This window comes from Pomacea canaliculata, linkage group LG7, assembly GCF_003073045.1.
Source record: "Pomacea canaliculata isolate SZHN2017 linkage group LG7, ASM307304v1, whole genome shotgun sequence".
Classification (NCBI taxonomy): Eukaryota; Metazoa; Mollusca; class Gastropoda; order Architaenioglossa; family Ampullariidae; genus Pomacea; species Pomacea canaliculata.
The window spans coordinates 17,873,588-17,900,174 of record NC_037596.1 but is presented as its reverse complement, the minus strand read 5'-3'; the positions used below and the strand labels follow the sequence as shown (position 1 = coordinate 17,900,174).

The following is a 26,587-nucleotide window of genomic DNA, read 5'->3' as shown; positions in this document are numbered from 1 at the left end:
AAACTTAACTTGAACAACCATAAACTTACACAAAGTAAATTACAGACACACGTTATGTACACTCGTGAACAGGACAGGGTCACAGGCAAGTCGTTGTCCTTAAAAGATTGTCTTGGACTTAAAGGTGGTAAAACTGTCATTGTAACTGCACATTCATCTTCTTTCGTGCATAATACAGGTTAATGTAACAAAACTGTTTTCAAGAAAATAAATTTATTGCATTTAGGATACACAATCTTCAATTTGGCCAGCAAGGCCATTTCTCCAATATGGATAAATATTCCCAATTCTTTCGTCTCTCCTCTCAGCGTTAGAAGGAGTCACTATAATTACTTGGCAAGACTAATTTTATTATAAACAAACATAAAGGAAATAAAACTTTTAATGGTAATAAAGGTTTCAGTTTATTGCATAAAGAATTAGAACAATAACAGCAGCAGCAGCAGCAGCAGCAGCAACAACAACAACAACAACAACAACAACAGCTGCAGCAACAACAACAAAATGTTCGTTTTCAAAGGAATCATTTTAAACCATTTTTAATAGTCGCCATTTGCTTAAATGAAAACAATATGTCTTAGAAAGATTGAACACAGGTCACACTGGGGTTGTTTGCCAGTTTGAAAGCGAGAAATAAGTACACACAGAGAGGGGAAGCAACTGGCTCTGAGAAAAGTAAGGTCTCTCTCTTTATTTCCCAAACGTTCTCAAAAAAACCTCTGTATATACATTATGTACGTATAAAGAGAGAGAGAGAGAGAGAGAGAGAGAGAGAGAGAGAGAGAGAGAAAGAGAGAGAGAGAAAAAAAAACCCCACAGATTCACACTGTTATACCGTCAATGTTTACTGAATGTCTGCACTTGTCCTCCCAATACTGTTTTACTCTAACATGTTGGTGTTGCCTTTTTGTCTCACTTGACTGAGCAGACTGCAATGTTTGGTCGTAAACTTTGTCAGACGACCTCATCCACATGTCTTTGTTGACTAGATCACCTTGTTACAGTGAAACAATCCTTTCATCTAACAAACACTGGGGCTTCACCGTAGCACCCTCGGACTTCCTTGGACATGTATTCTCAATAACTTCACAAAGAGAAAATTACTAATTTATTTACACATGATAGACGCTGGTGGAATATTTGATCCTTATCCATTTCAAGCACACTAAAGACACCTCATGTAGAGCCTGAGCATTTCTTTCTGTCTACTCATGTGTAAAAAGCTAGAACAGACGACAGGAATCCTCTTAGTGCTTTGTTCAATGTCGCAATACTCCTTGAATTCCTTACCAAAACTCTTGTTTTCTGTGACGAAAAAACGTTGTTTATTCGACTTAAAACTACTGTTGTTTCTGTGACTTAAAACTATTTCCAAATTCTTAGAAACTATCTTTTCTGTTTCTTCAAATAAAAGCACTTTGATTTTCTGTAACAGGAAATTGCTGTTTGTTGTGAAGAAGCCAGACTTCCAGCAAATATACACATGGCCCTCAATGTTTGCAAAATACTTGCTCTTCCAGAGCTGGAGTAAATTTTCAAAGCATCCAGAGCGTCTGTAATCGAAAATACAAATCATTTGTGGATAAGTTTGATAATGAGTAATAGATATATCAAGCATTAATACAAAGAGCATACATTTCCTTTCAAAATCGTTAAATTCCAGACATTAATAAGGATACATTGGGAATATACTGATTTTGTTCACTACCTTCATTCCCCAGAGATTTCTTTGTCCATCTCTGGGTTAAGAAACACTTTGTTTTCATTGAGTTGATCACCTTGTTCAATGTCAGGTTTGTTCTGCTCTGTTCTTCTTTGGTGTCTGCTTCAGATTAAAATAGATGAATAAACATAGTTCAACTAGGGTAAGGCAAACAAAAATGGTTTATGCACTCTCTCTCTCTTTCTCTCTCAAACAGACACACGTGTGTTAATGCCGTGTTTATGCAATGTATATAATCGTCTGGAGTACATACAGACTCATCCCTCTGTGATTGTCTCCCCCTACCTCATTCCCTCTGTAGTGTTCGAGTGCTTGAGTCTCATGTGTTATGCATTCAGTTTTCATATGTGACACTCAGGTTGACCAAATAATCATAGTATGATTTTGTTATAACTATAGTGCAGATTTTGAGAAAGGTGATAGAAACTCACCGTCTCCTCAAAAGGAAAACTGCAAGAATGACAAGTACAAGGAGGAAGACGATGCCAAAGGCAGAGCTGACACCAACAGTCACACCATTTCCCTCTTGTTCACTCTGAGGCTTGTCTAAAAATAATAAAAATTAATGCATATATGAATTATTTACGAAAAACTTGCATTTTTAAAACAACTGGTTTTAGAGAGAAACGTGAATTCTAAATGCTAAACTATCAACCATTACCCATTAGCATGCTAAACGGCTCCTATATTACTTATTACCATTACCATGCTTAGCATCGGAAATTAGTTAAATTGTATAACATAATTTTCCTAAAAAATCTTCATGATAGAAACACAAAGTATTTTACAAGCTACACCTGATTAAACTAGCAACACAAAATGCATTATTTATGTATGTATATGTGTGAGTTGGCGGGTGGATGTAGGTACAAGCTGCCTCTCCTTTACACCCATTCTGCCAACATGCTAGGCTGCACTTTAAATCAGCTTTATACATATTTCTCCCATAAAGCAGACCTAAAAACAAATAAAGATTCAAACAGAGAACTAAAGATTGGCTGGCTTCACAAGTTAAACTCTTAGTAAAAGGGAGGTAATTTTTGAGATGTAAAATGACCAAATATTTAAGTGTTCATAATACTATAATTGTGTGAAAATTATTTGGTTTTGAAGAAAGTTTAGTCAAACCATAACCACTCCTTGTTCTGTATTGTGGCCTCTTCTTCAATAAATATAACAATTTTATTTATCTGCTACAGAGGTTACAGAGGATCCTCGCTGATAATGTGTAGAAGTCTTTTCTTCCTTTTTTTATTTTTTATTTTATTGTGCGTGTGCGTGTGAGCGTGTGTGTGTGCTCGTGGGTGTCAGGCTGAGGTGAACCAGAGCGTCTCCGCTAGGAACACATCAACTCACTGACAACCACTGACACAATGATATCATCTTGTGTACCTTGTCTTCCTTCTCTCTTCCTACATTATCTGGGCTCAGGCTCAAATAACAAGAGGTACTTACTACACATTATACGCTGATTACAAATCAGACTTTAAATGCATATTAATACTTACTTGTGCTCTCTGGTATTGTGTCATTTTCAATTTTTGGGTTGCCATTGCCAACTCCATCTGTAAAAGTCAAACCTACATGAAATTCCAAAACTCTCACTTTGCTTTCTTTATAATTGTTTTTTAAAAGTTTTATTTAAGTAACTTCCATTAAAATTTTCTGTTGAGAAAATACTATATCTTGAAGTTCGCATACAAAATATTGATATTTAATATCAAATATCAAAAACCGCAGTTTCACTTTCCTACGATTATGTATTCTGCTGATTTTTGGTAATGACCACTATTTTCTGATGTGAATATACGCCATCAGGATCTTTTCACGATGTTCTTATTTATTGTCAGCTAGTTTCATTTTTATCAAAAAACTGTGTGGTTAAGTGTAGACCAAGTGTGTATGTGTGTGTGTGAGAGAGAAACAGTCAGAGTTGGTCTGAGGTGAACCAGAGCGTCTCCGCTAGGAACACGTCAACCCCTCGACCGATGAGATGTTGATGAACATTAACATTTGTTTTTTTTCTAAACATTGTGAATATATCTTACTTGACAGATTACATCTGATGATTTGTTCGTGAGCCACATCAAACAGAATTTCTCCATCAGTCAGACATTTTTCTGCAGTGTCTATGAGGACAGAAAAGTTGTTGCTCGGCTGCTCGTCACACTTGTAACCCTTGGCTGGGTCACAAGAAAATTGCCCGTTGGGCCACTCACACAATGCGATGACTTCTGAAACAACGGAATCACCTCACTGAGGGCGCCTTGTGTATAAACCGTGTATATAGTCCAAACAAACAAGAATAAGCTTGAAAAGGTCTGGAAATTAAATTGTGTCATGCCAGAAGACACATTTCACTTTTAAAAAAATCAAAATAAACTAACTTACCTTCCTTTTGACCAGGATTTTTGTACTCGATCCTAAATTCTCTCCTCTCTTCGACGATCTTGTCATGAAAGGAGCAGCTTACTTTTCTGACACAAGTGGTTTCATATTCTGTGTTACACTTGTCGTCTGAAACAATCGGTTTGAGCCATGCACTCACTGATGTTTTGTAAAATTATAATAGAATGAGAAAAAAAGCAGTGCTGATATTATTTTTATATCAAAATTGTTTCTAAAGCAGACATAACACAATACACAGTTTACAATGTTGGAAATCCTAGGGGATAAATTACAGTTGTAATTGGATAGGCCTAAGCATTTATTTTCTAAAAAATACGAACATCGCCTTGTGTAGTCTGGTAGATTGGTTTATTGTCTATTTTTACTTTCGTCAAATTACCTCGTGTGAAATTCTTGTGTTTTTTTGCAATTAGTTTGCAGAAAAAAACCACCAGTTGAAGGATGTGCGTAGAATTCTATTGTTACTCTCCACAGCTTTGTGACTGTTATTTACTAAGTACTGATGCTCGTATGATCTCACATACGATAAGTTGAATAATAATTTTAAAAGGGAATACCTATCGCAAAAACAGGAGACCAGGCAGGTTGACTGGTGATTACAGCAGTCATTACGACTGCCAATCTGCTCATTTCCATTCCTAAAAAAAAAGAAATGAATAGTCACGCATGACATAAATACCGATTTTGAACATTTTTACACTAAATGCTGTTAAAGGCAAAAGCAAACACAGAAAAAAGTAAAACATTATCAGAGTGCAAGAATATATATCTCTCCGTAACAGGATTAGTTGAACGCTCGTTTAAAAAGTCCACAAAGGTAATAAATAATTATGGTGTTTACAAATCAAACTTAATTACCTAATCAGAAAAAGACATTTTGATGATGTATATAGCTTACATTCAGTGTTCAAACAGCGGAAGACTTCTTGCTTCTATTTGAATCCACTCGTCTAGCAAACTGATCTGACTAACCACTTCTTGCGTCTACTACCACTGGCGTAAGCCCAAATGAAAATATAAATTCAACTAATTGCTCATTTCCTCTACTTGTAAAGGTTAACTCTTTCTTTACGCAAGGCAAAAGACGGTCAAACCCCCCTATACTCATGAATTTACCCTTTTTATATAGACTGATACGTCTAGTCATCATACGTCGCTGTCATTAAGTCATCCATTTGTGGCTTTTCGTCCAAAAATAGTTTTTGCCCACCATTATTTTACAGCTGTATTATTCAGCCTCATTACTCTTTCTTACACTTTTTTGTTGTTGCAAATACTTGTACCACTGCCTTTATTCGACTAGCTAAAAACGTGTGAAAACATAAAAAATAGAAAAGGCAATTTTGTCTGTATCTTTCTTAGTCATTCAGGCAATGATTCAAGATATTTTTAGTTTCTAAGAAAGCCTTATTCTAAGCATATGTAACACCAACCGCTCTAGGCATCTATTAGAAAAGGCCTAAGTCTTATCTAAAAATAACCACGTCATACAACAATCACAATCTTAACTAGTGTCTGTTTCGTAAAAGGATGTATATTACAATAAATAATTGTACTATTGTTTAAAATACATTTAAAAATGAAATAAATGTAGTTTTTATATCGTGTCGCAAAGACGTTCCTTGTGTAGCAGTGTTAACAAAACTCGTTAGATTTACTTGTGTAGCAAAACAGACAATCATATATTTTGTATAATAAATATTTATCAAAGTCAATACAAATATATATATATATGGAAGCAGGTTATAAAATAGAAAACAAATTTTTTTTTGATCTTTTACATCCAGGGTATAACAGGGCTCGAGTCTATGAAAAAAGGCCTAAGCCTTCCTTACTCGAATAATCATCTATCATTAATCATCGTGTGTTACTTTCAGAAAAAGTATCTGTTGTTCGCTTAAAATAACAATTTCCACAAATACTCGGGAGCTCTAATAATTAGTTTTCTCCATTATCTAAAATAATCATCGACTCGGTTGAGGTTGATAGTAATTAAAAGACCTACCTCCGCTTCAACTGTCTTCCTAACCTTCCTCTTCCAGCTCAACAGCTCGTCTGGACCAGCTGCATAGGCGTTGACTTGTGATCACGTGTTATCTTCAGTCACGTGAAGATAATATTATTGGCTGCAAAGTCGATGGAAGGCTGTGAGACAAAACCGGTGATACCGTAGATAAAACCTAACCCGAAAATAAGCCCTAGAATATTTGTTATAATATCCATAATATATATTCACTCGTGATATAAGGCCTAGTTAAGATCATCAGCCAGCCAGTCCATCAAAACTTATGACAGGCGTAGTCAATTTTAAGTAATAATATTACTAGACCAATAAATAATGTTATCGATTAGTATTAATAATTTAATGCTTCAAATAAATGGTAATATGATATTTATGACGATGTTTCAGACGAAGATGACTATAAAAAATAATTGTAGACTATTGTGCATGGAAATTCGCCCTAAACCCTTTTTTGGAGCAAAAATGAATATAAGATCCGGACTTATTTGTGCTGATGCACTGTAAATCCCGCTCTAGAAATGTGCACAAACTCAGGCCACCCTACTTTCTCAGAAACTCCTCTTTATACGATTACTAATAAGTCTGCTATACCTAGCGTGCCAGCCTGTCAATGTGTGTGTGCGAGCCTCATCTCGGCCATATTTGGGCTTAAAATGTTGATTAAATTTTGATATTATATGTCATATTAAGTAAAGATTCTTACTGGTGTTTTTCTATCACGTCGTATAAAACTCTAGAGTTGCCAGTGATACTGCTGCTAAACATCGCAATCATTCTAAAGTATATACAGTGGCAATAAACAAAATAAATTGTTCTCTCTACTGATGAATCCTCCATTCTTTTAATTGTGTTGCTCATATCCTAGTGACATTGATTTAGTTCGTGCAGCATCGTATTTTACTTCAAATGTGGGTATGAAAAATGTATTCTGTCGGTCTACATATTTTCTTACAAGTGTATTAAATGTGATGACACGCCGCTATACTTCCTGATGAGAGTGAAACATAAAGACCTAGGAATTTTTTTTTTAAAAGTAGTTCATTGTCGCCTGAGCTATTTTGTGTATAAAAACGTCAGCAGGGCTTCTGCTAGGGCTAAATTCTTTGGGGTCCCAGGGACCCCTTCTTCAGATTTCTAAGGGGTCCCAGGCTAACTCTAAGGGGTCCATTTACAATGTGAAAAAAAAATCAACAAATCAACTACTTTGTTCAAGTGCCTTTCAGGCACACAAAGCACTGTAATGTCTAGTCAGAAGCGGCGAGATTTCTGTGCCATGAAGTCTGTGCAAGCTTCTGTGATGAACTTATGCTCACTGTACTTGGGGTGCTCACTTTCTTTCCGTTTCTGAGACGATGATTCTAACCACACTGTCAACGACATCTTTGAAATAAGTTAAATAAGCTGCACCTGGTGGTGGATGGGAGAGGATGTATGAAAGTATGAATGCCTCAGATGCCATCATTCAAAAGGAAGTTCTCGACCGTAACCTGGCAATTAATAAGTTAGTGAGAACTAGAGTTGTAAGAAACATCAACGAGAGGTGGCACGTTGCTAAAAGTATAAAAGTTGGGATAAAAAAAAAACTGGCGCAAAGTAGAAAAGCGAACCTCGGCATGACGTGACGCCCACAGCTCAGTGACATTCAGTGGATTCTGAATGTTAAGTAAATCATGAGATGATCGAAGGTGTTTGAAACTGTGCAAATAAATTAAACGAGTTTCAGCTGCAAACTATATTTAGCAATAAAACGCCTTTCTCAGCCGACTAGTACTTTCTGTAGGGTCTAAGAAAAGTGAGGCGAAATGCTTCTGTCTGAACATACTGTCTTTCCTTACATCTTTCTTTACTCATAAGAGGGGATAATAATATTTAATATTTTCTGTTCATTCCTCCTGATGACTGACCTAAAGTACACCTCGGTTTGAGTCCAGTCTTTGAACTTTTACAAATGGCCAGGGTTATGACTGCAACATAGTGCCCCCACTGTGTCTTTCTTCTCTTATCTAACCTGACCATTATGCGATCAATTCAGTTGTTTTTATGTATGTGTCATTTGCGCTGTTGTTTCTTCTCTCCTTTATAAATTCTAGTTTTGTTTGTTTGTGGAGAATACAGTCAGTCCTAACCCCGACAGAATGTTCAGATAGAAGTCGTTTCGCATCAACGCTCAGACCCTACCGCAAGTACTGGGTGAGGGAGACGATTTATTGCCATGCTAGTCGGCAGTGCCTGTGATGTCCACCCCGCCTTTTGTCCGGGTAGAAATTGAAGACGACTGGCCGATGGCAGTCCGCACCTCGTGTACTCCTACCTTCCCTCGCACGGACGATACCCCTCATTTCCCCCCGGTGGGAAGATATCGGCCTTTAATGGAACTCTTCTTGGTAAGGGGAAAAAACCCAGTGCAAGGGAAGTTACTCTCACCCTGTAGCAGACGACAACAATAGGTTGGTCTACGACGTCAGACACTACACGCGTACTGTTGATTCAAAAATCGACTAGGAGTATACTTACTACACTTGCAAAAGTTTCCATTTAAAAGAAATTGATTTAGGAGGGAAACGTCGCTTCCCTTTGTCGATCCATGCTCTAATGAGGGCAAAGTGTCGCCCGCTCCAGCAACTTTCTACCCCCCAAACCTAACCCGACTGCCTACGCACCCCTCTGTATCCCTCCGTGCTCTCGTTACCGCGAGACTGTTGCCTCCATACATAGAGCAGCAGACGCCAAGTGCAGACGACAGGCTGGCGTCAAACAGTGTGACACTGGAACTTGCTCGTGCGCCCTCTCGTGCCGGGCTTGTACAGTCAAATGACGTCTCTCTGGCCTCTTCACACTTGCCACTGACAGAACCGTCGACAGTTGAATCCTGCTGCAAGGTAACAAACAGTAGCTGCGGTCCTGTGGACATCTTTTTGTCCTCGCACTCGCCGTGTCTGTCATTGTTGCTGTCGTGAGCGATTTGGTCACGAGACTTCGGTTTGCCTCGCGTATGCAGAAGCAGCGTTGGTGAAGTTTTACCTGGCGACGATTTTCAGCTGTTCTCTCTTGTCTGAAACTAGTCTAAGGATCAGAATCGCTCGCTTCGAAGGTGTGACTCCTTCCTACCTGCCACCTGTCATCCCGTGACCTACAATTTGACCTTATTTCGCCGACTCCTTCCGGACCCTCGTCATTTAGCTGCTATGGCCACTCTTCCACCTGGCCCTAAAGGGTTGCCAATAATCGGCGCCAGCTACAAGTGGAAGGGCCCCGAGACAAACCTAGCATGGGCCCAGGAGTTTGGCCCGCTTTACAGTGTACGCATGGGCCCCAACCTGATGGTGTACCTCAACTCCATTGAGCTCGTGGAGGAGTACATGGAAAGGAAAGGGGACGCCTTCCTTGGCCGACCCGAAGGTCCTGCGACAATCGCCAACGGTTAGTAAATTTGAATTAAAAATCTAGAAAACGGACACACCTTATATGTGCTCTTGCCATGGTTACGTTTATTTTATTGTTTATTGCCTTGGACTCTTATTTTGTATGTGCGATTTCTTCAAGACTTTAATAACCTCTTTATCTCGTTCACCAGTCCTGTCCATGACTTGATCTTGCACGATACTTACATACCCAAGATGTAATGACTGCTAAATTTATTTTCTGACCAGTGGGACCTAGTGGGATGTGGGACCTTGGACTATAGCACGGCATAACATCGCTCAGTCTGTGCGGTCTAACTGGCAGTCACGCAGACGATAAAAACGATGTGACCTTAACATCTGCCCTAAAGAGTTGGTAGGAGAGAGATTTATCCAAATTTCCGATGTGATAATGGGATGTGACATCCCCGATGATCTTGCCTCTCTGAGTGCTAACGATGGGACCATTCACATAAGCTGATGTTCACTTTACATTCGTTCATCTTGTAGACTTTAAAGCAAACGGCACTTTATAGGACTAAGCCAACGATTCTAGGATTTTTAAAAGGTATGCTACAACTGAAAGTAGAGGGCTAATGTGCTTCTCAAAAAAAGCTGAGGCTAGCTGAACGATATGTTTCTAAAGCTTAAAGCTGTTATAAAGATGCAAGATGTGTTAAGATACTTTTTTTTAAAATCGCTCCTCTGCCATTTTGATGGAATAAAAGTTTGGCTTATACAGTTTTATCTTCTCCGTTTTTTTTAAGTATATATTCTCCTGCTGCGTAGCTTTGAAGTTTGCTGATGCGTGGCCAGAGAGAGAGAGAGAGAAGAGCTAGTACAATATCCGATATGTGTATCACATTATCTGCATCTCGATTGTGTCGGATATCAACCGGAGAGAGAAATTCAGTCAAGGTCGTCTGTTTCAATGAGCGAATCGCAACAGCCGAGCAAACAGATAGGTTACCGTCTCTCTCTTTAAAAAAAAAATAGTACACGTTCTACCTGAGTGTTTTTGTAGTACACTACCATCGCTCTACTGGGAGTGTTCTTAGTATCTGTTCTATCGTTACTCTGCTGGGTGTTTTTGTAACACATGTTCTACCATTACTCCGCTGGGACATGTCCTACTGTTGCTCTGCCAGGAGGTTTTTAGTTGACCTTCTCACTTTTACCTATTGTTTCTACGATCGCTTACTCCCTTTATTATTAAACACTTTGTAAGAATAATTTTTCTCTGCATCTGAGAATGTGTGTGTGTGACACTGAGTCATGTGACTGGTGACATCAAATTACCTGAAGAGCGGAGTGTAGGCGATACATCTATTTCATCCTTTTCTTTCATATTACAATTACTATATTTTTTAATCACCATTTTTTTCTTTCTTTTCCCTTTTAAAACATTAAATGTGTTAACCGTTGGTCGGTCTTTTTGGTATGAAAAAAGACGAAGAGTGCGGCGAGCGTGTTTCTTCGTGTAGATGTTATACACGTTCGCATACATATGAAATGCACCCTCCACAAAACGTTGCAGTCATCCTCAGACATTTGCCTTCCGATTTTAGTGAGGCACAGTAGAGCAAATTCACCCCCTACCTTAAAACGTTTGTGAATTGCTGGGTCGGTTAGGTTTCTTCAGCAGTACAATTTCATGTGCAGACTATAAGCCAGTCAACCGTGTAACACTGACCTTTATCTAAATTGCTAAAATGTAGTGGGGCCTTGTATGGGTACTTTTTCCCTTTGCCACCCTGATGCTGTTTACATGATATGTGGAAACAGGTCGCAAGGTAATGCTGATGGCACTGATAGCATCACGTCCCTTAATTTATGTAAGTATGAAACTCGGGTGTTATCATTAATAGTTGCAGAAATGCTGAAATATTGTTTTAGATCGCAAGCTGATCATGGTTTGTATGATAAAAAGGTACATATTGAAATTGACTTGTTTGATGGGTTTTTGTGTACCCTTCCCTATCCCCTCCAGGTCTAGTGTTCGGGCAAGGGGAGAGATGGAAGGAGAATCGGGCCGCCATGACATGCGCCATGAAGACCGGACCTTCACACGCCACCTACGAAGACATCATCGGCACAGAGGCAGATCGTGTACTGCAGCAGATGAAGAGCGCATGCGCTGAGCCGTTACACTTGGGCGACTTTTTTCTGCCTGCTCTTACCAGTCGCCTTGCCACGTTGCTGCTGGGCGAGGCCCTGGACTGCGACAGTGAAGTCATGATCATCTTGCTGGAGCAGATGAGGAACCTGGAGGAGGTGGACCTCACCTCCAAATGGACGCAAATGTTTTTGAAGGTAAACTGTGTGCTGCCTCTGTATGTCCGGATTTCGACAGCAGCTCGTTTGTCTTGTTATTACTGTCCTCGTTTTATTTATTTATTTTGTACATATCTTTTAGTAAGAGATTAAAAGATTCAGAATTCCTTTCACTTCTTCCCACGATTTGGCACTTTGACGTACGATACATCTATAACACATGCGCTTGACATTACGGTCGCAAGAATATGTAACAACTTTTATTTTTTCATCAGTGAGTCCGATTTTAACATGGTGTGTCACTGTAACAGGTGCGTCATTTCCGTCGACCGTTAGAAGCCATAAGCGGATGCACGATACCAGACATGTTTAAGATGTCAGAAGCGATGCAGGCCATCATAAGACAATGGATTTCCACGCGCAGAGAGGCTCTCCGCAAGGCAGATGGAAAGCCTGACAGCAATGCCCTTCTTGACCACATTCTAGTTTCCGAACAGTATTCCTCTAGGCCCGAGAATGATGGTGAGTGCTGTTCAATTGTTCTTTAGTGAATCTCTGATGTACACGTTGGTAAATCTTACTATAAGTTTACAAATATCTACATCAGTAGGGTGTCCCAAAAATGTATACACACTTGGAATAGTTATAAAAGCAGTGTGTACTAAAATACATTTTAAATAAACTGTCAAAATGTAATAGAATCTACAGACATCATTTAATTGTTTTGTCAGCGCCTTTTTTTCAAACATATCTTTTCTGGTACAGGCAGTGCAATGAATTGCAAACATCAAGAAACTGTCTTTGTGCGGCAACTGCGTTTCCAAACTTCCAGTTGAATTTTAGGATGAATTTCGTTTACCAAAAACTTAGCCTGGCTTCTATTATTACGGGTAAAATCGGAAAAGAAAGAAACATCAGGAGAGCTGCCAGATGCTAAAATGTATAGACAATTTAAGGAACACCGTCAAATTCAGTTCATTCTATTTCAATCTCCCCACTTTCTCTTTGTGGGGGGTAGATGGGGAGAGGAGGGGATAAAAACTGTGGCAATGGTTGTTTGGGGCCTTCAATAACGTCCAGATGTCTCGAACTCATCACCAAAAAACAAAAATCGCGAGAAATTAATGACAGTGCTATATTCGATTAACATAATGATGTGCCTTAAAATGTCTTAATTCTAACTTTGATTCGATTTTGCCCTTCAACTGTAGTGCTCAATCTACAGATGTTGCTGTTACTTTCCCCTACAATCTGTCTTTGTTAATTTTCATCGGCACTTATTGTTGATCACAGACAAAGAGCTCGTACAGTCCTTGATGGACCTGTTTTTCGGTGGCGTGACTAGCTCCCTGTCGGCCATCGAGTTCTTCTGTTTGTACCTCATTCATTACCCGGAAGTGCAGAACAAGGTCAAGGACGAGCTTAGGCGGGCTCTTTCCAGTAATGTGACGATCTCTTGGGCCAATCAGCAGCACTTCCCATACACCCGAGCCACCCTGACAGAGGTGCTGCGCCTCGGGTCTGTGACACCGTCATCACTTCCTCACGTGGCCACCGAGGACGCCATCATAGAAGACAAGTACGAGGTCCCAAAAGGAGCCTTTGTGCTAGCGAGCATCTTCAGCCTGCACCGAGACCCGCACTTCTACAAAGACCCAGAACTGTTTAACCCACAGCGCCATCTAGACGACAACGGCAAATTCGTGAAACCTAAGAGTTATCGACCATTTGGCATCGGTGAGTAATTTCTAGAGATGGCGAAGGTGGTTGCTAAACGGCAAATTATTTACTTTTGCCAGCTAATGCAGAAAATGCATGCCATTGTCTTCTTCGAAACCGCCACTGAATAGGGTCAGTGGAAAAATCCTATTTAATTTATTTAATTCCAGCTGAATAAATCAGAAAGTGATGTGTATTGAAAAGACTTTTATGAAAGTCGACTAATTTCCCAATCCCTCCCACGTCTTTCTAGCCTCGACATTTTATGCACAAGGCTGGCTTACTCACGACACAGAAAATAGCCTTTGTATTTACTGTTACAGCTTTTGTTTTACGATGATTATTGTTATTATTATTTTTTTTTTTTGCTTGTACAGGCAAACGGAACTGTGTTGGAGGTCATCTGGCGGAAATCGAACTTTTCCTCTTCATCACAAAACTACTGAGTCAGTTTCGCATCCGAGCCGTTGATCCAGCGTCACCTCCGCCCTTTGAGTGTCACATGCGTATCACTAGACGCATCAAGCCGTTCACATGCGTGCTAGAACCCGATGACACGCCCTAGATTAGGTCAAAGGACAAGGAATCAAACTAGCATCAGCGATTGCTATACAGCAGAGGTGGGCAATTCATTTTCCCAAGGAGCCGCGTGAGAAATTGGGATGGTTTTAGAGGGCCGGACTACTATAGTTAACTCAGTTTAACCCAATACTGTATATATAGTATATACACTGGCGGTCGGGCCAGCGGGCGGGCCGGTCAGAGACAGGAGGCAGGCCGGATCCGGCCCGCGGGCCGCCCATTGCCCAGGTCTGCTATACAGTGTACATTTTCGAAACGGAATGAAATAATAAGCCATACCGACTTGCTAGTTTTCACTAAGTTTCCTGTCGAAAGGAGGGAAAAAAAGCAAACAATATGACCTCAACCACAAGAATGCCATCGGAAGTCATTGACCTTCCTTGGAATCCCTTTGGGATCCCACCACTTAGCTGCATCCGTGACAGGAACAATCTCGAGTACGAAACGATTTGAATCAGTACTCTACACATAAAGTGTCAAATTTCGAGTGTACTTGCTTTTGAAAATGACGAGTGGCTCCTTAGACAGGACTGATGCCATGGTGACACAGCGCCACATGGCTGATGCTCGACACTCAGGTCTATTGACAATGATACTTGCGATGTACAGATAACCGAGGGACCGTTCCTGTCTAATTACCCTCTCGATTACTCCTCCATCTGAGCAGACATTTTTATGTTGGGCAAAACACTAAATCGTTGATAAGATTAAATATTAACACGACGACTCTAATAGCAACTCTTCATTCAGTTGCTAAGACTTCAGCCATCTTTGTCTGTCTCTACGATCAGTCTCCAGTGAAGTACCCGACTTTCACAACCTTAACATGGCATGGGAATGGCTATGCATATACTGGGACTGCTATATTCGCTGATGTAAAGTAGTATAAAACAATATCAGCGAGCGGGATCTGGATAATATTACATATGGGGACAACGTAATAATTTATATGAAAAGATTCTCCATTCTATCAAGAAAATAGGTTCGGTTCGTCCTAAAACTTTCATCTGCTGTGTGGACCTCGGAGAATTTTACACGTTTGGGCTTGCGTGAGCATTGGCTAAATAACTGCTGTGGCAAAACTCTATATGTACAGCTTGACCAAACAAAGCAAGTTAAGTTTAAAGTAGATAATTGTGCATGGCCCGCGAATGATGCTATTAATATCAGAAAGGCCCTTGAAGGAAAAAAGGTTCGCCACCCTGCTCTACACAGACATAGTTCCTGTCTACGTTGTTTTGGCTGTGGTATTTTTTGGTGGAGAAAGTTTATATTGTTTTTCGCCAACTGACAGTCCTGACAGATGATTATAGATACATTTTTTGTAAAAAACGACACTGCAATTTTACTGATCCAACGACATACCAGATCGTCTGTAAAATGCATTTTTTCGACTGTTTTGAAGATCATTACACGTAAATATACTTGCTAAAAAAATCCGGCTTTTGTTCCTAACAAAAATTTAAAAAAAGGACACACCCCCAAACATTATTCACAAAAAGATAATTATTGATGCATTGTCAAAGCATTCTCCAGCAAAAGTGAAAAGGATCGCTTTTCTATTTTTGGCATATATTTATAGCAGAGGTTCTTAACCTTGTTTGAGGTACCGAACCCACAAGTTTCATATGCACATTCACCGAACCCTTCTTTAGTGTCATCACGAATTGCGGATGTGTCTTGACCTCTGTGGCGGAGGCTCCACCGAACCCCTGAGACCGACTCACCGAACCCCTAGGGTTCGATCGAACCCCGGTTAAGAACCACTGTTCTAGAAAGAAGACCAGTGCAGGCACGTTGCTAATTACTTTGCAAAATATACGTTTCGTACACCAATGTGACTGATGAATCACCAAAATTAATTTTCTTTGATTTTTTTTCATATTATCAACCAAGCCTGTTTTTTCTTTAAATATGGATTGAACAATTTGAAATAACAAAAGATAAAGATATATATATATATATGGATTTTTGTCTATGTGCTTTTTTTATAATGCATGTTTGTATTTAGTGTCACACTTCAGGTATCATGTAATGTCTGAAAGTTACATATGGTAAATAAATAATAATTTCCTGATGTGATGAGGGTAAAGTAAAGATGTTCTGTCTTCTATTTGTATTTGTCTGCCATCATGTACCCACTTTTGTGTTTCATGGCTTTGGGTTCAGTCTTAAGGTTATCCGCAAGAAGACTAAAAACATAAAGATTCGAAGACTGATTGTGAAAGATAAAAGTACACCAGAAAAAAATCTGACCCTTTTCCTCTCAGGAGAAGGCAGTTAGGGACTTTTGTGAGTTTATTCTTTGAGAACTTCTAAACAACTTCCAAAAACGTGACATCAGGACAGGTATTCTCTCCTGATAAAAATGTATACATTAGACTTAAGGTAATCAAAAGAAACGCCGGTTAACAAACATCAACGAGTTGTCAGCCTGCACAATACTCAAGGTGCTGAAGTTAGGGCCCAATACTCAAAAGTACTGGCCACTCAGTAATGATGGTGGTGCTTGCTGACAAAAAATGGCTGTTAAAATCAGTATTCATGTTTCTCTCACAAATGACGTCATCGAAACAAGAAACTTAACTCTTCTTCAATCACAAGCTAAAATGGATACAGAGTTATGCTTCTTATTAACATTTAAATAACCAACCCTGTCAGGTCATGCTAACAAATGGGGAAACAATGTCTGGAATGTCTTTCCACAGTGACCGCTGCACCTACAATCTCACCCCACATTTTTGTTGTTGTTTTTTTTTTTTTGTTGTTTTTTTTTTTGAGAAAAACGAACACCTAAGTAAACTCCATGACCTGTTTTCGAGAAACTACATGGAAGCTGGAAGCTATGCTAATCATTATGTTACGAGAAAGTGTGTATATTAATAGGTACCAATATCACACAGTTAAAGTTAGATGAAAATGGAAAGACTTGTAAAACATAAGGAATGTGTAGTTTGTTGTATGGAAGAATTGAACAAGTTGACGTATAAAACGGAAAATATAAACAGAACAGTGAAAACCCCATCTGACCTAGTCGATGTCAGCGGCACGACTTTGATCCTAACAACATAAACTATTCTAGCAGGTGTGAGAGTGAGTGTGACTGAGGCGAGCCTTGTTACCTAGAATGTTTGGTGCCAGAGCGTGTCTTCGTGACGACTAGATTCTAGAGGTTTCTACCTCAGTGGTTCTTAACCTTGTTTGAGGTACCGAACCCACAAGTTTCATATGCTCGTTCAACGAACCCTTCTTTAGTGTCATCACGAATTGCGGGTGTGTCTTGACCTCCGTGGCGGAGGCTCCGCCGAACCCCTGAGACCGACTCGCCGAACCCCTAGGGTTCGATCGAACCCCGATTAAAAACCACTGTTCCAGATGTTTTTGCTGCATTTGTATAGAAGCCCTGAGAGTGAGTGAAAAATAGCAACAGTCATAGATGTAAAATGCAACAGACAGACAGACAGACAGACAGACAGACAGACAGACAGACAGACAGACAGACAGACAGACAGACAGACAGACAGACAGACAGACAGACAGACAGACAGACAGACAGACAGACAGACAGACAGACAGACAGACAGACAGACAGAGTAGCTACGGGAGCGCTGTCAGGTGTGTGTCGCCGTCGCCAGCGTTTCTGCTGTTTGCAATAAAGGTCATTTTATAAACTGTAAATACAATGTTTGAAAATCTTCTCGACTGCAAAGATTCAGTTCTTGGAGAGGTTGCCACCGTGGCCAAGGAACCATGAACGACCCATTGACGATAACATAGGCGCATAGGACTAATATAGCATTGCCACTTAGCATCCATATCACATGTAATACTTAAAGCTAACATCGTAACGTCCAAAACAGAAGAATGAGAAGACACTCGAGCTGAAAATATTTGTCCTCGCAGCCTTCGTTAGTCCTTAGAAATAGTGTTCTCTTAAAAATTTCACACATTGGTAACAATGAGTTCAGCACATTGGCATCACTGTAATATTGTCCATTGTAAAAATAGAAAAATGAGAACTTAAAAAAAGAGACAAAAAAAAAACACATAACTGCTAATATATGTAAATTATTTGCAAAATTTTAAAACATGTTTATAAATAAACTCAAAACGTTGAGAAAAATTAAGACTTTGTACTTATAATACTCATAGACATAATGCTCATAGAAATGTACATACATCTAATGTTGTGACAATGTAGCAGGTAACCTTCTTCCTCAAAAACTTGCAGGTAGGGGCTGCGTGCTGCAAAAAATGACTGCACGTCACTTCCGTTTGAGCTTTTATACCCGATGGTTATAGGCTGCTTCACGCGCAGAACGAGACTTCGAGGGCCGTCATGGGAAATGCACGTTACTCAGCATGACAGCAACGCACACAGCGTCTGGTGACGTATGACACGTGCCCACGAACCCGCGGGGAACGGAGGACATGACAGGTGGGTTAGTAGGCGAAAATGCGAATGGAGACGTCAGGGTTCGAATGGATGGCATCACACACACACACACAAACGGATTAGCCTCTCTATGCACATAATTCTTATTTATTTGCGTCGTGTTACATATTATCTGCATGTTAGAAACAACTTCATGGTAGCATCTATCCAAACTATAGTTTTTCTTTAGTTTACTCTAACTCTTAACAACAGATAATGCAACTGCTCTCCTTTCCGGAAGATGTGTCTGCCCTACTGAACTATTCGCTCCCTAGCTTAAAATAAATCCTACCTGCGCTCATGACAAGTATTGCTATTGAATCCCCTCCCCTAACCCCCCCCCCCCAAAAAAAGGGGGTCGCATCTCATTCAGGACAGAGGCAACCTTTAACCGTAGTAGGCACTGCTTAGTTTGTTTCCTGTTTTTTTAATGTTACTATTTATAGCTTTTATTGGCTGTTTCTCGTAAAATTCAGCTTCTGTGAAGCGTTAGTCTAATGGGAATGATCATGAACTGCAAAAATGGAATTTATTTCATAGAACATGCATACTGGGGGTGCAAATAAATAGAAAGTAAATAAAGAAACTGTGCACACAAATGTTTACTGTCCAATTGTGTTAGTGGACATAAATGTGCAACCAAGGAGTTATTTTTCAACAAAAGGGCCAACCTTCAATTTATATCTGCAGTAATTTTAATATTCTTAGAAGGATGGTCAGCCCATGCCTTCCTTCACGTACGAAGGAATGAAGTCCATGATTAATTGAAAGTGATGATGTTAGCGTAAATTTTCACATGAGACTGAGCTCACGAAGAAGTTTGTTATGTTTGTGCCACATGGGGTGAGGCTTTAACGACTTGAGCAACAATCATTTAGGACACAGTTCAAATTTAGGTCTTGGAAAGCCATGACATACTGATAAAGAAATTCATTGGAACATGAGTTTATTGAACTGAACCATTAAATTTATTTACATTGATCAGCAGAAGTAAAATAGATTACAATATAAGTGGAATAACAATATATTCTTAGACAGCAAATGACACTAGCAATCACAGTGCTATATCTTTTTCGAAAAAGGAAATAAAAACAGAAAAAAATCCTTCTTTTCTCGGAATCGTAAAATCTAGCAATGTGATAATGAATAGAAAAATAACTTTCAATAAAATCAAATCACAGATTTGAAAGTGAATATGTTAAATAAAGGAAAAAGAGAAACGCAGAACAAAATAAATTATTGCAAAAAAAAACTTGTGATTATTAAGAAAATTAAGACGACAAAAATTCATTAACATATGTTATATCTGTTTGTCTTATCAGATCGTGACTTATCAACCTATAACTCTCTCACACACACACACACACATGTATAAACACATATACGGAAATTAACATCGTGTGCATTTTCTCCTATGCATACGTTCACATAGTGTATGTCTTAGAGCCAAAGCCAAAAATTAACCAGTGCCCGGCCAAATCAGGAAATGGCATGAGGTGATCGACTAGAAAAAAAAAAGACATGAGCAGATCCTCAAACCAGGCATTCTTGGACGGATTAAAAACAATATTTTTTTAGATTTTCTTTGTCTTTCTTCACCGATCCCCTTAAGCCAACCAACCCTTTACCTCCCCTAAACATTAACACACATCAAACAGCCAGCCACTCCACTCTTAAAACTGTACAAACTCAATCCCCTTAGTAAGGGCTTTGCTCCCTCTTTCTCTCTCACTCATTTGATTGTTCATTCACAGAGATATATTTTATTCCAGTCACGTAGCTGAAGACAAGCGAAATAATACTTACAATATGTTTTTGAGAAGTTTGTTGTCTTTTATTTTTGGAACTGTTCATACATGTCTAACACGCAAAAATAGGGTAAACAATGATAAGTAAGCATAAAACTCATCTTCTGTTTTTAGCTAAAATTAAAATTAACAGGTATACCGTATAGAAGATCAGGGGAAATGACAAACATCAACGAACACTATGTCTTTAGAGAGTAGTCACCTTGTCCTTTTGATCACTCTTGTACACATGTTGTACTCGTTCAGCTTGTTGACTGTTCTTCCATTGGTCAATATTCACTTTTTATTGACACGAGATTGTTCTGTGTAGCCTGTTGTGTCATAATGCTTCTTCGTGGTCATAAAGTCAGTAAACCAAGGTGATTCCATTGTCCTCGGTGGTAAAGTCAATAAAGCTCTATAACATCTGTGGAGCTATTCTTTCTCCCCAAGTTACTAAGCTGCATTCCTTATGTCTTTGTATACAGGTTAGTTGTTGTGTGCAGTCTAAAAGAGTAAAACGTTTTCTCTAATACATGGTGAGAAAGCAAATCTATATGCAAAAAGCAGTAAAAAACACACATATATACATCTGAAACGTTAGTACGTTTTAGGAATAATCTTACATAACACTGCAAAGTCTAAAAATGTTTCACAAAATGTAAAGATCTACACATTTAAAATCCTTAAAAAATCGTTTTAGATATTTGCTAAAATACATACGTCAACATTAAGATAACTTGAAATACTTAACTTTAAAGGGATTCAAAAGGCAAAATAAAACTGCTTAGAATCGCGTAAAGAGTAGGATAAATTTGAATCTCGTCTATTTATATCTGTGTTCATGTGGAAAACGTTGAAGGTTTTTAGTAGAATGTTGTGTTTAATAACAGAAATCACACGGGACTCTTTTTTTGCTTCCACGAAGTCTCGTTCTCCGTCACGTGACCCTATGACGTGTGGCTTCCATAGTGACAACCACGCCTCGAGAATGTGCTGCACCCGATTGCCACGAAAAGATGGAAAAAGATTCAAAATTGTCTTTTCATCAGTTTCCGAAAGACAGAGTCTTACAAGTCTTACACACAGAGTGCGTCATACGAATAAAAAGACGACGTCAAATCTTCCCAATGACCTCAGACTATTCCTGTCAGAGACTGACGTCACAACAAGACTCTGACATCACAATAAGACTCTGACATCACAACTAGACTCCTCTGCTTGACCATCTCGGGAAGCTATCGTGGTTACTCGGCGGAAGGACACAAGGGTCGATTTTACTGGATTTTTTTCAATGTTTATAAACATCGGCAACGGAAATAGTGCTAATAAGTGGTAATTAAGTGAGAAACGAATCATTTATTTCTCCTGTGTTGCTCTCGTGCTCTGTCATTGTAACTTAATATATTTTTGAAACGTTTGACCGTCGCCACACCCTTATCACAAGCCTTTAGAATCCCTTTAGATTGGCTTCATCAGACACATGTTAACGACAGAGCGACAAAGAAAATGTCGAAATAACATGTGGAAGACAAGCCATAATGAAGGAAAACTACAAATAAAGAGAAATTTACATGAAAAAGCGTTGTTTCTTTACTTACACATATTCTTCAGAAAAATTCAGCTTCTTTCTCTTTTGAATTATTTAGACTATTCATCATGGCAGAGATTAGCTGGATGCAACATGATCTTCACACTTCAAAGCATTTTGCAAATAGGAAGTATAAGCTATAAAAGAATTCTTGTTTATGACTTCCCTAGTAAGCAGATAGTGGTTAGAGCCCTGGCGTCCGAACTAAAAGCGAAATGGTTCAATACCCGATTAGCGCAGCAAACTTCTTTCAGTCGATCCACTAACGGAAATGGCTACCTAACTCTTTAAAGGTTTGTGAAAGGTAAAACAGAAAAAGGGAGAGAGAGCAAGGAGATGGGCTTCGCCATGAAGTAAAACCTGCCACCGAGAAATGCTTCTTTTCTAATGATTATCAAAGAAGCATTCTATTCTTTTACCTCACGCTGAACTCTTTTCTCGCTTTGGAAAATTTTCTTTAGTCCAGTAAATGCAAAAAATGAAACCAATGCAACCAATGCAACCAATACAACCAATGCAACAAATACAACAATGGCAATAATGAAATATAACACAATTTCATTATTTTCACCAATGTTGGGGTTTTCCTCTGTGAGTGTAATGAACTCGTGCCAGTAATTTTGCAGAATCAACTTTGCACCATACAGAAAGAACTTTCTTGTGCCATCTTCTATGCAACTTAGTTCTTCACTTGGTATTTCGAGGTGGATGGCATAGTCGAGCTTTCCATCCTTTATCGCTGAGCGATAACCCCGGTCCCAACAGTTTTTTGCGATCGTTATTTTGTCGTTCTCTGGCGAGAGGTCAGTCAAATAAACTCCTGGAAAAGTTAATGACACTATCATAGCACATACATTATTTTGTGATAATGTGGTAATTTACATCATTTCAATGTAGAATACGAACGCGATCTAAATGCTTACTATATGCAAAAAAAGTCAGGACTTTGTAGGTTGAAACACAGCTAGAATAAATATTGATTATTAATAATAAATATCAACATGTCCTGCAATCACACACAATGCATATTAATGTGCATGCGTGTGAGAGAGATATATATGTAGAGAGAGCAGGATGTTCGTTAACCAATTTTATTACCCATGTTTGTTTAATCAAAGCAAACCAAAAAATACCTTCTCCAAACACCGCATCTTTGACTGTATCAATGCTCTGTGCAATGTACCCTTGCTCTTTTATGGCGTCGTGCCCTTTTTTATTTGTGTAGTGATACATAGTCTCCATCTGAAAACATAGCAAAACTTTACAATAATTTTGTTTGGACAGACTTATCTCTACTTTCATAATTACAACGAGAAACAATTAATAATATTACCTTTCTCTCTTGGAGGAGTGTCTTTGTCTGTACTGACGAATCACTCTTTCTTTCAAATCGAACTCAACGTTTAGACGTTTGTGATGAAATCTGCGCTTGTTTCTCTATTCAAAAAGCTTCTGTTTTAAAGCTTTCTGTTTGATCTTTCTCAAAAATTTCTACCTGTAATGTTAGGTTTCCAGAAATTGCAAGCAACGATGCCAATCCATGCGTCTTTGAAAACAGGCGTAAGCTTTATTCTAAATTTACAGACACCACATCTGGTTACTTATTGATTATACTAGAAGCAGAGCCGTAGCTAGGAGGATGCTGGGTACTGGGTGAATAGAACTACGAGGCCTTTGGAAGCCGGAACAACAAACTTAGCAGGGCAATACAGTAACGGACTGTCTCGTCCTAAGTGTTAGCTCGAGTGTTAGCCTGTTAGCTAATGTATTATATTTGTGTAAAAGTGCTTTTCCGTAATATTTTCTTTAGGTGACTTGAGTGATCATTACTTGTCTATTTGGTAGACAAGGTCTGGACATCTTTGGGCAGTCAAACTAGCGTTTTATGAACAAATATAAAGTCGTGAGAGAGAGGGAGACAATGACTGTAGTGTTAAGAGAACCCTGTGGAAAATAGGTATTACAAGACCGATTGAATATATATATATATCTGTGAGTTTGTGCTCAAAGGGATTGTAGCTTATGTCCTGCTAACAATGGAAGAGTGTACTTCTTTAAACTTACCTTCTTCACTCTTGTTTACAATAGAAGTGTACTGTGGAGTTACAGACAGCTTAACAACAGTAGCGTCTGAATCAGCAAGAATCAGCAATACCTTACCACCACATAGCTGTCTGTAACAAACTGTAACTTCTTGCCAGCCATGCTGCAGTAAAACTAAGAAACAGAATATTCTCAAGTCGCCAATACACTTTTTGGCAGCTTTGGCGACAATGTTAACAAAGAGAAAGCATGGTCGTCTTATTTAGGCGCACACATGGATGGTTATTAAAGAGCTTGCATCACACAAAGAAAATGAATAGAATATCCTATTATAAAGAAGGAAGTAAAATTTTCAAGGTATATGACACCTCCAATATTTTCTTTCCCAGAAACGTCTCATGCCAATTATAGATCTTACATCAGTATTTTACTAAAAAATATTTCTGCTAAAAGTGATGTGGAGGTTAGGTAGCCTTAACCCTCGTATATTCATCAGAGTTCTCGGGGTGACAGCATTCAGTGACATAGAAAAAAAAATCTATTCACTATTAAAAGGCTTACGTGTGTACACTCCCATCGATATGGTGTATAACGAGAGCGGGAGACACCCCTTATATATATCAACAGAGCGATTCGAGCTTTAAAATACTGGCTGAAACTGAACAATGTGGAGAGGTCAGGATTCCCAAACCATGCCTACATTATGCATATAGCATGCAGCTCAATCTTAGACTACCGTGGGAAAAAGCAATGGAATGTACCCTACAGAAATACGGACTCAGGCACGTGTGGGAAGAAGGTGGGGTAGGAGAAGTTAATATTTTAATCTTGTTGCTAAAAAAAGTTTGAAAGATGACTTTGTACAAAATTGGAAAGACACTGAAACCGCACCTTTTCTGTAAACAACCAACACTCTTTCACACCATGCTAGTATTTTCACACCCTTCCCTGCTCGTCTTTATCGTGATACTTTCAGTTCTTGTTATTCGTTCCTTTTTTGCGTTTATTTTCTGTATTTGTTTTTATTTATCATAAGTAATGTTCTTTGTTCTTTCTTACTGATGTTATTGGTTTGTTTTCCATGTATACTGTCCATGTTTCGTTCTTTTCTTAGGCTCTAAGAGCATGCTCCTTAGGAGTGTGAGTACGCGCTTTACAAATTTTGCATTTATTATTGTTATTAAGACAAAATACACTCGAAGGATAGGTACTTAGCTTATAGACATTTTAAACAGGATTTGGAGTCAGAAAAAAATACATCTCAGTAATAACTATTAAAAAGTCGAGAAACATTCCAATACGATTTAGAGTAGGAATTATATCAATAACAGTCAAACAATTTTAACAGAAACTGCCCTTTTGGCAAGATAGAGTGGAGGATGAAGAGTATTTTGTGTTACAGTGTCAACCTATGTTGACATCAGGGCCAAGTGTCTCACACCTGACAAACAGCGGGTCCCAGCAGACGACGGTCGTTGTTGCTGTCTCTGGTTGAAACCACATGAAATATTGAGATGTATATTGTGTATGTACTATGGGGGAAACGTAAACTGATTGGCAACAACAACAACATTGGGAATACTTTATAAAAACTGTGACATCATGTGGTTACATTCACAGGCTTGGCCTTTCCAATGTTCAGCAGGATGGGGCCGATGTCCTAATGCTAGTGTGGGTGCATTCGTGTGCGGGTGCGAGTATGTTGAATATGAAAGAAAAAGACAGAGGGCGAACAAATAAAGATTTGGCTGAATGGTTTTGTTGAGTGCAGGTGCTGTGTAATATTATGGCACGTATTATTCACCTATCTCTGATTGACCATTTTAGTAGAGTCCATGTTAATATCCTGCATAACTCAATACATTGGTCAACTCGTACAGTGTGTATGTGTGTCTGTGTGAGAGGATGTATGTGTGACTTGTTCCAGAAAGTAAATTTGTAAAGTAGCCAATGATTTTTGTTGTCGGTTATTGGAAAGAAAGTAAAAAAAAATTAAAAATTAAAGCAAATGTGGTTATCTATGTATTATTTAAATAACAGCATAAGATTTAACCTTCATTTCTGTCTTTTGTTTTGTCCATTATTCTGTCATACCTTAATACTCACTAAAGAATTAGTGACACTAGTACTCGTCTACACAAAAACAGCAAAGCTAATAATGGCAGTAATTTTTTTAATTTTTTGTAAACCATGACAAAGATACTTTGCCATGAAATCTCCAGCATGTTTATACATTCATCACCATAAGAAGTTATTAAATGTTGAGCGTGTCCATACAATGTTTGTCTTCTACCTCAATAGAAGAAAGATTTTGAATTTTAATGTTTCATTGCCGGTAAAAACAGAAACATATCAGGGATTACTTTTATTCGACTGGTAGAGAAAAATATGAGTTCATATCAGCCTACCATGCACAAAATCATAGCCGTCATTCGAATAAAAGTCGATCCCTACAGACCGGTATATTTATATGAATTGGCGAGAGTGAGAATGAAACATGTAGTGCACAAGTTTCAGTTTACGTTTACCCTTAAAACGATTTTTAAAAATGTTTTCTTCGTGTGTGATTTCTTCAACTTTTTCCAGTTAACATATACATA

General features: G+C 38.7%; 2 protein-coding genes across 2 annotated transcripts; one reads left to right on the top strand and one right to left on the bottom strand.

Annotated features, from left to right (window-relative positions):
- Nucleotides 1-288: 288 nt before the first annotated feature.
- LOC112568201 lies at nucleotides 289-6,174 on the bottom strand. Its single transcript, XM_025245376.1, has 8 exons — nucleotides 6,138-6,174; nucleotides 4,690-4,770; nucleotides 4,115-4,240; nucleotides 3,772-3,957; nucleotides 3,232-3,288; nucleotides 2,155-2,269; nucleotides 1,709-1,822; nucleotides 289-1,553 (listed from the first exon to the last, which is right to left on the bottom strand). The coding sequence occupies exons 2-7, from the start codon at nucleotides 4,766-4,768 to the stop codon at nucleotides 1,711-1,713; spliced, it is 675 nt and encodes a 224-aa protein (XP_025101161.1). The 5' UTR covers nucleotides 4,769-4,770; nucleotides 6,138-6,174; the 3' UTR covers nucleotides 289-1,553; nucleotides 1,709-1,710.
- A 2,881-nt stretch (nucleotides 6,175-9,055) lies between these two features.
- On the top strand, nucleotides 9,056-16,071 carry LOC112569059 (farnesoate epoxidase-like). The gene is made up of 5 exons (XM_025246707.1): nucleotides 9,056-9,575; nucleotides 11,547-11,869; nucleotides 12,142-12,352; nucleotides 13,124-13,567; nucleotides 13,927-16,071. Exons 1-5 carry the CDS (start codon nucleotides 9,341-9,343, stop codon nucleotides 14,112-14,114), a joined length of 1,401 nt encoding a protein of 466 aa, XP_025102492.1. The 5' UTR covers nucleotides 9,056-9,340; the 3' UTR covers nucleotides 14,115-16,071.
- The last annotated feature ends 10,516 nt before the right edge of the window (nucleotides 16,072-26,587 follow it).